This window comes from Liolophura sinensis, chromosome 6 (assembly GCF_032854445.1).
Source record: "Liolophura sinensis isolate JHLJ2023 chromosome 6, CUHK_Ljap_v2, whole genome shotgun sequence".
Taxonomy (NCBI): domain Eukaryota; kingdom Metazoa; phylum Mollusca; class Polyplacophora; order Chitonida; family Chitonidae; genus Liolophura; species Liolophura sinensis.
In genome coordinates, this window is record NC_088300.1 from 18516292 (window position 1) to 18530978 (window position 14687).

The 14687-nt window shown below is 38.9% G+C and overlaps 1 protein-coding gene across 1 annotated transcript in view; it reads left to right on the top strand.

Annotated features, from left to right (window-relative positions):
- The window catches only part of LOC135466330 (sec1 family domain-containing protein 1-like), a 48749-nt gene extending 36530 nt beyond the window's left edge, over positions 1–12219 (top strand). The window contains exons 17-24 of the mRNA XM_064743763.1: positions 3394–3473; positions 3764–3826; positions 4266–4341; positions 5884–5987; positions 6572–6608; positions 9134–9199; positions 11045–11122; positions 11713–12219. Of these exons, the coding sequence (XP_064599833.1) occupies positions 3394–3473; positions 3764–3826; positions 4266–4341; positions 5884–5987; positions 6572–6608; positions 9134–9199; positions 11045–11122; positions 11713–11739 (531 nt within the window). The 3' untranslated portion in view covers positions 11740–12219. The remainder of the gene's footprint in view (positions 1–3393; positions 3474–3763; positions 3827–4265; positions 4342–5883; positions 5988–6571; positions 6609–9133; positions 9200–11044; positions 11123–11712) is intronic.
- The last annotated feature ends 2468 nt before the right edge of the window (positions 12220–14687 follow it).

Sequence of the window (14687 nt, forward strand, 5' to 3'; positions counted from 1 at the left end):
GCTCTGGCTGAGGGGTAGTGGTGTGGCTGAGGGTCAGTGCTCTGGCTGAGGGGTAGTGGTGTGGCTGAGGGGCAGTGCTCTGGCTGAGGGGTAGTGGTGTGGCTGGGGGGCAGTGCTCTGGCTGAGGGGTAGTGGTGTGGCTGAGGGGCAGTGCTCTGGCTGAGGGGTAGTGGTGTGGCTAAGGGGGGAGTGCTTTAGCTGAGGGGTATTGCTCTTGCTGAGGGGTCAGAGTGTCTGAAGTTCTGCCCTTGATGCTCAGCATTAGGTGATAGGTCAAACGTGCCTTGGCCTTCTGTGTGCAGTACAAAGTAATATAATGATTTGGATGGTCAAATGATGTGGATGGATGAGTGATGTAGATGGGTGAATGATTTGGATGGGTGAGTGATGTGAATGGATTGATGAATGGCAGCACAAAGTCACTATGTTTTTTTCACACTTTGAAATTAGATTTAACCCCCTCATTTATATTAATCCAAGTACATTGTAGATAGATGTGTTTCCTACGGATGGTTGTGGGCTTCCCCCTGGCTCTGACCAGTTTCTGCTCACCATAATGCTGGCTGCCGTAGTATAAGTGAAATATTCTTGAGTACGGCATAAAACACTAATGAAATAAATAAATAAATCTGAATGAAATCTGTCACAATTCAAATATCCAGTACCAACAGTATAGTTATGGTTTTGTGGAATTGGACGCCATAGTGGCATGAATATTAAATCAGGCTATAAGACTTCTCAGATATGTTCACCTCCTAAGCCTAAGTTTATAGATGTAACAGTTCAGGCAGAAACCAAGTTCTCTTTAGGAACATCCTTTTTTGCATGGTCGAGTACCTTTGTAGAGTCTGAACAATAAATCAGAAATATGATCCATCAGCTGTTGACATGTCTTTGAAGTTTTTTGCCAGCTCTTCTTTTAGGTGCTTGTTCCATGCAGCAGCACGTTCAACGTAATCCTTTAATGACCTTCACTGTTGTAAAGCAAAAGAGTCAGCGCGCACCATGGATAATATATGGTGTTAATGAGCTCCTTCTGAACTCTCTATTATCAGTCATGTCAATTAGACCTGGGCAGCATACCTCCAGGTAACTTACGTTAAGAGATTTGTAGTGGGAATTTTTTGTCTTCATTCTTCTCCATGAATGTCTTTGAAGTTTTGGTACCATGAATGCATGCTTGTTTTCCGCCCTTTTTTTTTTTTTTTTTTTTTTTTTTTTGCGTGATATGCTGAGCAGGCTATTGTTGTACAACTACAGCTATTTAGAACTGCAGGGAAGTGATGTAACATTTGACATCTAGGTTTGGAACGTATTAATGCTCAAAGGATAGAAGATCGTGTGTGTTAAGGCCGTACAATCTTAATGTATTACACAGATAGTATTCCATTGTGGAACGTTGATTTAACAATTTTTCTGCTCAAGAGAGCTGCTTTACTACGAGACTGAAGACTGAGTCTAACATATAAATTCTCTCGGTTTCATTTCTTTAAATGAAAAAAAAAACAGAATAATTTCAACTAATTGTTTGCATAAAAGAAGGACAATGTTTTTAATGCCAAAGAATTGCATGCCATCAGTGACATTGAAATTGAAATTTAACATTTTCACTTCAGGAGGAGAATTCATTAAAATTTAACAATTTGTTATTTTCTTGAGTTCTCTACAACAATACAGCATGAAATGGAATACAAAAGAAAAAAATGTTTGTAATTATCCCACCGCTTAGCATTTCTTTGCATTGTTCTGTGCCCGGCTTTGAAGTGTCTTAGTATTACATGTGCGATACTGTACCTGTGTGTGTCTGTAAACCCTTGACACTCACAGGTTGTACTGACTATGTCAGGTCAGAAAGAGCCTGTCACCTGGGTAGAAAGGGGAGGGCGGTATTCCTTAACTCTTCCCTGCACCCATTCACTTAACCAAGCAAGCTTCAGGGATTTACCTAATGACTAGTGTGGTTTTATTGTCAATTGGCTGTCATTCTCAGGCTGCTATGTTAATGTTAAGAACAGTGCTGTCCCTGTGCCCAGCAGTTTACTGCCCAAAAAGAAACCCTTCCCGAGTTTAACAGAGATAATACAGTGTCTGTCTTTGATCTATTCATCTGACTTGATAGATGTAAGAGAAATGCTAAAATGTGTTAAATGACCACACATTAAAGTGGACAGACAATTTCACCTGTCAGTTACGCTGAGTCGTCCATGTGTTGGTATGAAGCGTACTCTGTCACCCACCCGGCGAGCCCTGTGGCGTGGATTCACACTCTGCTGGCTTCACCATATGGCTACATTCTTAAACTCCTCAGTACTTTCTGATTTATCATGGACTTAACTACCTGTGTCTGTGGGTCAACAATGTGCATCCTAAACCTTCAATTTACTTTATCATTCAAGCTGTTACACCAGGTGTGTTTGTTCAGAAATTCACGCCATGTTACACTTCCACATGGTTTTGCTTATTTTACACTTCAGTTATTTTTTTGAAAATAAGTGAAAATCGATCGTGGAATTTGCTGCTGACTACTACTTGCTTATCCCTATTGATTTAAAATAGCTCGCCAGTGATAGACACACTGGCACTTTTGGAGCTCATGCTGTTTCATAAAACTTTCTACATGAACTTTTCTTAAAAGATAAGTTTACAATAAAGTAAAAGAAAGCTAAAAGATGAAGTAAGGTTTCATTATACAGACAACTGTGAACTACATGTATGGGACAGGTTTCTTTTTTGGCAGGAAAAGCATACTATTTTCAGTGGTATTTGACTGATATTTAAATTTTCTTCTCCTTTAAGGTTTACTGCCATTTTCAAATTCAACTGGTACGCACAAGTACCCACCTGAGCATATGTAACATAAGTACACACATAGTACCAGTACATACTAGTATATACTCTTCAAAGCAAGTACACTGTAGGGGATATTCCATTGCATTTGCAAGTTCTCAAAAATATATTTGCATAGATGCGAATGAGTAATGAATGCAGTTAGACTGCTGAGGACATCTCATTATGAACATCATTACACATTCAATACACGGCAGATTCTAGCTGGGGTGCATTTTGAAATTTGCATTCAAACTTGTCTGTCATTTTCTATACATTTGAATGATTAAACAATGGCTAACATTGTCATATCCTTCATTAGGTATCTCAGCGTTGTTTATAAACTGGTGTTGAACGTTAAATGACTGTGGTTCATTTTAGTATATAGAATATCCCCTATTTTGGGGGATAAATATATATAGCTGTCGATAATAATAATAATCATTATAAATACTACATGACAACAAAATTGGTGTTATTGATCGTAAGTAAGATGATGTTGATGACTTTAGTGGAGATGATTTTGCATAGCAGGCCTGTGTAATGATATCTGTGCCGTTGTTTCAGGCTGAGATGGACCAGTACTGCGTGGCTTTACAGGGAGCTAACTGCGATGTCACGCCCATACAGTACATCAGGAGATGGAGGTACTCATCATCATACACATTGTCATCAGCGTAGTCAGAACAAAATTATTGTTACCTCATACATGTAATGCTGCTCATGGCGATTGAATGTTGTCAGGTGTAAAACGTGGATTTTTCAAGACAACTTCACTTTTAATGCACAAATTCAATATGTATGTGTGCAAATGTCTCTATCAAATCAAATCATGTTGGTTTACAGAACAATAAACTTGCATGACATGATTTGAACTACTGTATTAAAACCATAAGTGGAAACCTGGATTGTTAACAAAATTTTTTCGTTCTTGAAGGGCTTACGCCAAAATGGCTGCCATGCCGAGTCAGTACACAGGAGGTGGCACAACCACTGTCAGGTAAGCAACTGTGAATCATGCACGTCTCAGAATACAGTTGTATTTCACTGGAAGATTCCAAAGATTTGACCCTAGGTGAAAAAGAACAAAAACCTGGCGAAAATTGCCAGGTTTATGCGAAGATGGCTGCCATGCCAAGTCAGTACACAGGAGGTGGCACAGTCATTGTCATTTAAACAACTTTTGTGAATCATGCTAGAAGGTTCCAAGATTTGACCCTGAATGAAAAAGAACAGGAACCGGGTGAAATTTGTCAGGTTTTCTTTATTTTTGTTTTTTCAATGCACGCTATTCCGACTATGACAGCTTCACTGGCCTAATGGTCGGAGTGTCTGCCTCAAAGATGATAAGCCTTTTTGATTTGCTATTTCCTGTGTGCTTTTCACACTTAGATATTTTCCGTATCAGATCTCTTATTTTGTTCTCCTCTCTGTTTCAGCATGTTCTCCAAGCTTGTGTCCCAGGGTTCTCAGTTTGTGATGGAGGGGGTGAAGAACCTGGTAGTCAAGAAACATGTAGGTGCAGTTCTGGCCTAGTTATCAAACACCACCTGTACACTTCATATACAGCCTCTTGTGTACTGTACATCTTCAACCTTTTCAACCACTAAAGAACCTTTTCCCAGTGGAATTTATGCATAACATTATTATGAAAATAACTCTAGAAATGATTGTGTCATTGAAGTTGGAACCATCATAAACAGTAGGAAATGTTTCTCTAGATCCCTTAGTTCCCTCAGAAAGGTTCAAAATATTGGTTGAAAAGGTTGAAGAATTCAGGTTTGTCAGACTTTCAGCACAAGGATATTGCGTATGGATGTGTGTAGTGCAACCACACATACTGTGAGAGATGATATACAATGTAAAATACAAATCATAATTTAAAATTGAAAGATTTAGACTATTTTTAAGAAATAACATTTGATTTTGTTTTAAATTTTACTTCACAATCCAAGAAAATACTCTGCTGTAAAATGTCACTTAAGACAATAGATAAATGCATAATAAAGTAGTATTTAAAAAAAGTGTTCATAAACAACTGTTCATTTTTCTGCTTTATTGCCTTTATTTCTGATCATGATCTTCTGACACGATTTGTACATAAAAACTTCTACGCTAGTTCTCCCAAAATGTCCTGCAAAATATTATGCGGCAGAGATGAATGGGTCACCTGTAGTCATGAGTATTTGCACTGATGTAGGTAAAACCAGAAAGGTAACTTTCTTGATCTGTCAAGTGTCACACTGCCCTGAACTGATCAAAACTTCTGACCTCTCCAAAACTCATTACGCCTTTTGTTTTTCAATAGTTGAGTTTTTTTGTAATCTGTCGAGCCTTTTTCTCAAGCTTGCGATCAAAGGTTGTTGTTGTTTTGCCAGTTTTACAGCCTAATCAAATGAGTTTAGTACTGATACAAAATCCTACAAAATACCAGTCATAGGTTTCTTTGTAAATTACCAACAAAGCTTTGTTGTCTTGTGAGAGTGTTTCATAATACTGTGACTCAGTGTTTATTTTCTTCCTTAAGAGGCATATAGAAGTTGACAGAGTAACATCACAAAGTTTCTATATGAATGACAACTTCTGATTTATTTTCACCTATGTTCCGAGGTACAGTCTAAATTATCAGGCATGTATATCAAAATGTCGATAAAATAAATCAGAAGTTCGTAGCCATAGAGAAACTTTGTGATGTTAGTGTTTATTTTCTTGCCTTGGCTGCCAATTGACCTGGCATGTCACTGGACTTAGCAAAGACTGCCCTCACAATTTCCTTATGTTTACACTTTATCACAAGCAAAATGACTTCATTTAATACAAGAGGCATGAATAACTATCACACATATATAAACAGTCTGATGTTGATTCGTCAGGCAGTTTATAGACATGGCCTACTTTATGTGACTTTGTTGTTGTAATGTGATAACTGGAAAACCCAGTATTTGAATGATTTACACTTATTTACAGTTTCAGAATTTGCCCAAATGTGAACTCATCCATCATTGGATGTCAGAAGTAAAGTAGGATTGATTATAATGCTCTTTTTCTTCCTTTTAGAAATTACCAGCCACACGCATTGTGGACGCTTTGATGGAGTTTAAATCTCACCAAGATGTTGAGGACTACAAGTACTTTGACCCCAAATTACTACGTGGAGACAGGTTTGCATCTTCAAGACTTTACACACAACAGTCAATGTCAGCGAAATGGCAACGTAAAAACTTTGACTTTTCTGTCAAAGTCTGACAGCCACATTTGTGTCCATTGAATGGATAGCAGTAGTGGTACAGATTCTCAAGGGAAATGTATATACATGTACCCATAACCCATTACAGTGGTGTAATAATATCACTTCCTAAATCCATGATACAGGCTGACAAAATGCTCAAATACTACAGTACATAGGGATTACACTAAATGTCATTAAATTTGGCCAAATCAGTGCATTAATGTCATAAAATATTACCTTACATGCTGAAATTTACATATTCCCAGTAAGACATCATATTTCCTAATCTCCAGAGCTCCTCTCTAAGGTCAATAGAACCCTCAGAATAGGGCAAAATGTGCAACTTCGTAATGGGCTAAATTTTGGGTCATTTACTGCATTGGTTGGATTTAATAGAAACTATAATGGTTTTGCCACGCAGTGTTAAATGTTCTGGTTTGATGGGTAAAAGCAATTGTACATGTAAGGTATGACTTTATTTGGCAACTCATTATTCTTGATTCTTTGATTCAACAGCTCATCTATTCCAAGAAACAAAACACCTTTCCAGGAAGTAAGTATAAGCAGCAATGTAACCCTCTGGTCATCCTACATATGTGTACGGAAGGCAAGTTTTAGAGACTTCACATACATACAAGTCTGATGTTTGGTTTGGTATCTAGATACATTTGATACAAAAATTTTAAAACTGTTATTTTATCTTTATAAATCTGTACATGTACTTCAGTAGGAATTGAGCAGGCCAGTATTAGAGTTGGGAGTTCAAATTCTTATATTGTTGAAGGTAGAAAAAGTTTGAGTGGACTAATGATGGAAAAATTCAGAAGCTGAATTGGAAAGCTGTTGGAAAGAGGTGTCATTTGTGCCTGTGGAAAAGGGTGAGAGAGGTGAACGTTTCTATGGGAAAGAGGTGTCATTTGTGCCTGTGGAAAAGGGTGAGAGAGGTGAACGTTTCTATTGGAAAGAGGTGTCATTTGTGCCCGTGGAAAAGGGTGAGAGAGGTGAACGTTTCTATGGGAAAGAGGTGTCATTTGTGCCCGTGGAAAAGGGTGAGAGAGGTGAACGTTTCTATTGGAAAGAGGTGTCATTTGTGCCCGTGGAAAAGGGTGAGAGAGGTGAACGTTTCTATGGGAAAGAGGTGTCATTTGTGCCCGTGGAAAAGGGTGAGAGAGGTGAACGTTTCTATGGGAAAGAGGTGTCATTTGTGCCCGTGGAAAAGGGTGAGAGAGGTGAACGTTTCTATGGAAAGAGGTGTCATTTGTGCCCGTGGAAAAGGGTGAGAGAGGTGAACGTTTCTATGGGAAAGAGGTGTCATTTGAGCCCGTGGAAAAGGGTGAGAGAGGTGAACGTTTCTATGGGAAAGAGGTGTCATTTGTGCCTGTGGAAAAGGGTGAGAGAGGTGAACGTTTCTATTGGAAAGAGGTGTCATTTGTGCCTGTGGAAAAGGGTGAGAGAGGTGAACGTTTCTGTTGGAAAGAGGTGTCATTTGTGCCTGTGGAAAAGGGTGAGAGAGGTGAACGTTTCTGTGGGAAAGAGGTGTCATTTGTGCCCGTGGAAAAGGGTGAGAGAGGTGAACGTTTCTATTGGAAAGAGGTGTCATTTGTGCCCGTGGAAAAGGGTGAGAGAGGTGAACGTTTCTATGGGAAAGAGGTGTCATTTGTGCCCGTGGAAAAGGGTGAGAGAGGTGAACGTTTCTATGGGAAAGAGGTGTCATTTGTGCCCGTGGAAAAGGGTGAGAGAGGTGAACGTTTCTATGGGAAAGAGGTGTCATTTGTGCCCGTGGAAAAGGGTGAGAGAGGTGAACGTTTCTATGGGAAAGAGGTGTCATTTGAGCCCGTGGAAAAGGGTGAGAGAGGTGAACGTTTCTGTTGGAAAGAGGTGTCATTTGTGCCCGTGGAAAAGGGTGAGAGAGGTGAACGTTTCTGTTGGAAAGAGGTGTCATTTGTGCCCGTGGAAAAGGGTGAGAGAGGTGAACGTTTCTATGGGAAAGAGGTGTCATTTGTGCCTGTGGAAAAGGGTGAGAGAGGTGAACGTTTCTATTGGAAAGAGGTGTCATTTGTGCCTGTGGAAAAGGGTGAGACAGGTGAACGTTTCTATTGGAAAGAGGTGTCATTTGTTCCTGTGGAAAAGGGTGAGACAGGTGAACGTTTCTGTGGGAAAGAGGTGTCATTTGTGCCTGTGGAAAAGGGTGAGAGAGGTGAACGTTTCTATTGGAAAGAGGTGTCATTTGTGCCTGTGGAAAAGGGTGAGACAGGTGAACGTTTCTGTTGGAAAGAGGTGTCATTTGTGCCCGTGGAAAAGGGTGAGAGAGGTGAACGTTTCTGTTGGAAAGAGGTGTCATTTGTGCCCGTGGAAAAGGGTGAGAGAGGTGAACGTTTCTATGGGAAAGAGGTGTCATTTGTGCCTGTGGAAAAGGGTGAGAGAGGTGAACGTTTCTGTTGGAAAGAGGTGTCATTTGTGCCTGTGGAAAAGGGTGAGAGAGGTGAACGTTTCTGTTGGAAAGAGGTGTCATTTGTGCCCGTGGAAAAGGGTGAGAGAGGTGAACGTTTCTGTTGGAAAGAGGTGTCATTTGTGCCCGTGGAAAAGGGTGAGAGAGGTGAACGTTTCTGTTGGAAAGAGGTGTCATTTGTGCCCGTGGAAAAGGGTGAGAGAGGTGAACGTTTCTGTTGGAAAGAGGTGTCATTTGTGCCTATGGAAAAGGATGAGAGAGGTGATCAGTAAGCAAATTTTTAACAAAGGTTGCCTGACATTTTTCACCAGTCAAATGACATAGTAGGACTGTTTTCACCTTTGATGACAACAGATTTCCAACTTGAAACTCCCCTACTGAGGAAGTTTATGTACACGTACATGTAGTTGTTGGTTCTAGCAGTAAGTAAAAAATTAAAACACCGCATTCCCCACTAGTGGATGTGAGCCTCTCATTAGAAGCTGTCTAAATTGCCCCGTTGTGGCCCGACAGTCCTACTGTCAGAATATTTACTGTAACACAAAGACGTACATGTACATATGCTTCACAGAAATTCATGCCAGAATTGAAGATTCACTTTCTGACCATAACATCATCTTTTCCTGCAGGCAATTGTGTTCATGGTTGGTGGAGGTAACTACATTGAGTACCAGAACCTGGTGGATTATGCTAAGGTTAGTATGAAGAGGCACCAAGGGAAGCATTTTTAGAGCAAGTAAAGGTTATAAAATGGCGTACATTTTTCCAGGGACCTTTGTAGTTAAGTGGTTAGCCTGCTAGGGAGAGGAGCCTCCCACCAATACAATCATATAAGTTTATCAAGTCTATTTCATGCTGACTTCCTTTTTGACCACACATGACAAGTTTGCCAGATGGTCATGGGTTTCGCCGTGGTTTTTCCTCCCACCATAATACTAGCTACCATCGTATAAGTGAAATATTCTTGAGCATGGCGTAAAACTACAATCAAGTAAATAAATAAATACATTTTTCGAGCAAAATATCATTCAAACCTCACAACACCTTTGCTAAGATCAACAGAACCCTCAAAATCAGGTAAAATGTGCAACTTAATTGTGGGTGAAATTTGGGTCGTTTATGGCACTTGATCATTGTGGTAATGTATTTGCGTCGAGAGCTTGCTGGCTCTTCAGCTGTTTCATGTTGGACAGCTGGCAAAGGGAGGTGGTTTCTATCATGTATATTGTTAAGCCAGAGTAAAGCATGAAGCTCCAGTCAAATGTCTAAATATAAAATCAGCCCTAGCTCTGTTCTGTGTACCAAGGATAGATTCTGATAATACAGTCTCGAAAAGTTGGAAGTGGAAAATAAGTCATTTCAGTTAAAATGTTAGACATCCATGTGTTCATGTATTAAGTGTAGGTATGGTTAATTGTCTTTCAATATGAACAACGTGGAATGAGAACAAAACACTGCAGTGAACTTATAGATTTTGAATGAAGTCAGACTTGCTTGTTGTCTCAGAAATTAAGTGTTAGCTGTGTACTTAGATTGGTGGTCACACTGCCCATACCCTCTTTGATAAGTCACAATAGATGATGGGTAGGTGACTGGTAATGAGGGATCAGTTAACTGCTCAGGTGTTAAGAGAGGAAAGTCCTGATGTTTTACCTGTTCTGCATCACATCATAGTTACACCCCGACCTCCAGACAGGAGTTCACTCATATGGCAGCGGGATCAGTTAACTGCTCAGGTCTTAAGAGCGGAAAATCCTGGTGGTTTACCTGTTCTACATCACATCATAGTTACACCCCGACTTCCAGACGAGTTCACTCATATGGTGGCGGGGTGATAAGATTTCCGGGTGGAGGAAACTGGAGTGCCCAGAGATAACTACATGTACCGAATTTCTCCCTACAGAATATGTTGTTCATACAAGTGTTTTTTTTTTCATGCAGCACGCTGCCGCTGTTATTAAATTATAAATTCTGCTATGAAGCCATTAGCATATCATGTGAGTTCCCTCCAGGATTCTGGTGGTAATCAGTGAGTATGACACACCAGTATACCATATGTGTTTAATCCCCTTAGTAACTTGTGGGAGTACATGCATATGGCCAAATTATGACTGTAAGGCAGCTCTGTTTGACAGATTTCTCTATTTGGGGAGACTTTGCGCTGAGATGTGCTGGTATTAGGTATTTTGGAAACTAGGCTTTCTCCTCAGTACATGGCACAGTCTGGTTTGTAGGTATCCCTGTTATGACTAAGGCTTCAAAGGGATAAGGAATTGACACTTGATTAGCTGATATTAAACATAGAGCATCCTTGTGTAAAGTGACTAATTTTGAAATCAGGAGAATGATTTATCTATCTGCTGCTAGACAGATACATGATCTACAGATTTAAAAACCAATCAGATACCGCATATTCAGGTTACAATGGACATTTTTCCAGAATGTCTCCTTTTGATTGGATAACTAGTCCCTAGCACACTCAGACAGGTCATCACTTTGTCCTTATACCATTGTTCTGTACTTTAACTTTATGTTTTCAGAGCAAGTCCAGCACAATTCCAAAGAGAGTAGTATATGGTTGTAGTGACCTGGTGAACGCCAACCAGTTCCTCAAGCAGGTAAGTCTTCGAGAGCTTGTAAAGTGTATCAGAAGTGAGACAGTTTGGGATTGTGAATGTTTTGTCACGATATATGTTTGGACAACTGATTAAGGCCTATTACAGTGTTATGTTTGGATTAACAATGAGAGGAACAATGGTCAGCAAATGTTAAGCATTCAAATAATGCTCGAGAAAGGTATTTCATTCCATTTCACTGCCAAATAAACACTGTAAACCTTCAACCTTTTCAACCACTAAAGTACTTTTTTCAGTGGAATTTTTGCGTACAATTATTATGAAAATGATGCTAAAATTGATTTTGTTCATGTCATTAAAGATGCAATCTTCAAAGAACTGTGCAAATTATTTTTCTGCATTCCATAGTTCTCTCAGAATGTTTCAAAATATTGGTTGCAGAGGCAGTTAAAAAGGTTAAAGAATCAGGATATATCCTGTATAAATGAAAAAAAAAGTGTAGATGTAAGCTTTTATAATAGCCAGATGATTACAGCTGGTAAATTTAAATACACACAAGAGTAAAGAAAAGAAAAAGACTGTACCCATCATTGACCTGTCACTTCTCAAACAAAACATGCCTTTGATTTCAGCTCTCCAAGCTGGGACAGGAGATGTAGACAGGAGTTGATGGCATCCTTGTTTCATCTGTCCGTCATCGTTAACTCCTCCTACACAAGTCCTCTTACAAAGAAAGACAAATACATTGCTGTACATACAGCTGTACACAAACAACCGTAGCAGATTCATCTGTCCATCATCGTTAGCTCCTCCTACACAAGTCCTCATACAGAGAAAGACAAATACATTGCTGTACATACAGCTGTACACAAACAACCTTAGCAGATTCATCTTTCTGTCATCGTTAGCTCCTCCTACACAAGCTTTCGCACAGAGAAAGACAAATACATTGCTGTACATACAACTGTACACAAACAACCTTAGCAGTTTCATCTGTATGTCATTGTTAAGACCTGCTATATAATTCCCCAAGCCAGGCCCTTCTGTATAACTGACCTGCACTGATCATGTGGGTATTTTTTGTTCTTGGAGCAGCGGCCATTTTGGTGTTATCCATGCTCTGCTCGCTCCATTACCCATAAACCTGTCCGCTGTGGTGTGGGTGAGTGTAAAATAAATAAATATGTTATTATCAAACTTTTCCTCATACATACATGTCTGTGCATCCTCACTCTACCCCCATTTGGTCATCTTAATCCAGTGCAATAGAGTTTATACAGTAAACATGGAAGTGACCAACACCTTAACAAAAGGACGATAGTTCTCTTTGTTTTTTTGTATTATGGGGGGTTGGGGGGGTTCATGCCAACACATTTACACATTTTATCTAGTGTAGTAGAAATACATGTGGTGTTACATGAAGTCTAGGAAGATGTTCATTAGCACATTGGTATAATGGTCCTATTTCTGGAAAACCACAAGCTAATACAACCAATGAGCTGTGCATTTTAACCCAGTACTGGTGGTTAGTATGTCTTTTTATTGTTTTTTATTGGTGAAGACATGTGGTCAACAATGTTTGTGTCAGTTTGCATAGTGTTACATTCGTTGAAGATCATTTGGACTTTCATCAATAAGGTGTGCATATCTTTGGGTCACATGGGAAAGTTCATCAGCAATTTGACATTGGACGGTGGTTTACATTAGGCACCCCATTTTCCACCACAAGTAATATTGAATGCCAGCATAACTTCTTACCTGAGTACCTGATACCATATTAAGAAAAAGAGAAAAATAAAAGTAGGTACAGTGGAATTCTTCAGGCTATGTCGAGGTTTCTCCAAACAGTAAAGTTTAATACTGCCATTGTTAAAATACAAATATTTAACATGAAACACCAATCAGATAAATGAATGATGATTCGCCTGGCACAATTATTATGTACATTTTATGAGACAAACTTAGCTGTTATGCCACATTTTATTGATAAACCACAACATCATCCATTTGTAATCAATGTCATTGCCATTATCCTCTTGCCTCCAAGAAATTACTGGTTGTTTCGTGGGAAAGATTGATTTTCTTTTGCATTTCTGTTGTATGTTCAAAAGATGTACCAACAAATTAGAATTAGTTAAAAATTAAAATGAAATGTGCCAGTTAAATGGAGAACTACATGTATATAGGTGTTAATGTACAAATATAAAAGACAAGGGTGATTCATGTCATGGTTAACAAAGGATAGTTTAGGGTTGTGTATATTGGATGAGTGGAATGTACAGTAGGAATATTAGGACCAGGTTAGGGTCTTAAATAAAATTGTGAACGGGATGGTCACCGTCATTTGTCTTCATTGCATGTCTAACATAGGTAGGAAAACTCTCCAAGGCATTCTCAGTTAACAACAGGCATTTATTACACATAACAACATGGGAGTGACCAGACTCTGAGGTCCTTACAGGTCAACCCCCAAACCCATTTTCCTTCCCCTCTCTACTTGAGAAACAATCATATTTATACTTACATTGTTTGTTTACTTAAGTATTAGTAACAGTTGCTGGTTTCAGGTATAAACTTGTTCTTTAGTTACAAACACTGACTGATTAGTCAGATGCACCTGGATGCATCTGGAAAGTTAATCCCCACACTTAATCTACTTAACTCTGCATGTTAACAGATTCAGCTTTTGTTGTTTTCTTATATTCAAATGTGCGACATTATCTGTTGACAGACTTTATGTCCAAGTGTTTTGCATGTGCTGTTTTAATTTTCTTGTGGATAAAAAGATGAAGAGATAATGGGAGACTTTAGGATGAGCCACACAGAAGGTCCAATTGACAGCAGAACACATTGTTTTCTTCAGTGACATTGCAGTGCGTGTGTATTTCATATATGTTTTATGAACACACATATACCAATAATTGTGACGTAATAAAGGAAAGAACAGATGAGTTCTCTTCTTACAGGCAGGTAGGAGTTTTGTGACTTCCCCATAATGTGGCACGCCTCACCTTTGTCCATTACCACATTTGTCATGGTAACCAAAATGCAATTTTCCCTTTATCTACTGTATAAGTATGTACTTTTATTACTTTGTGTTCAGGCTTCAACTCCAGTCATTTTATATATGCTGTTTTCATTTTTGGTGGATACATAGATACAGAGACACTTTTTCAGACCTCTCTGTGTTTGCCATGGTAACTACCATATATATATATATATATTCATATATTCATTTTGAATTTACCTGAAATCTTGTTTATAATACATCTGAGAAATGTTTGTATATATATATACTTGTATATATGTGAGATAATGAGGCTGCCTGTACAAAGATGGTACAGTCTACTGATACAGTCAGGTAGATCTGGTTATCACTTTCGATATCTGACAAGGTATTTTGAGTCTTCATTGCTCTCACCCTACACATGATTTACAATTCTGTATTTAAACTCAAAAAGAAAACCTGTCACATATTCAAAATTTGTTTACACATCAAAGTGTGTTAGCGCATGAAAGAATAAATAAATAAATATTTATATGAAAATTAAATTATGACAGTCTGTAGTATTGGTTTGTGCATGGCTTTGTTTTAATGAAAGCAGTT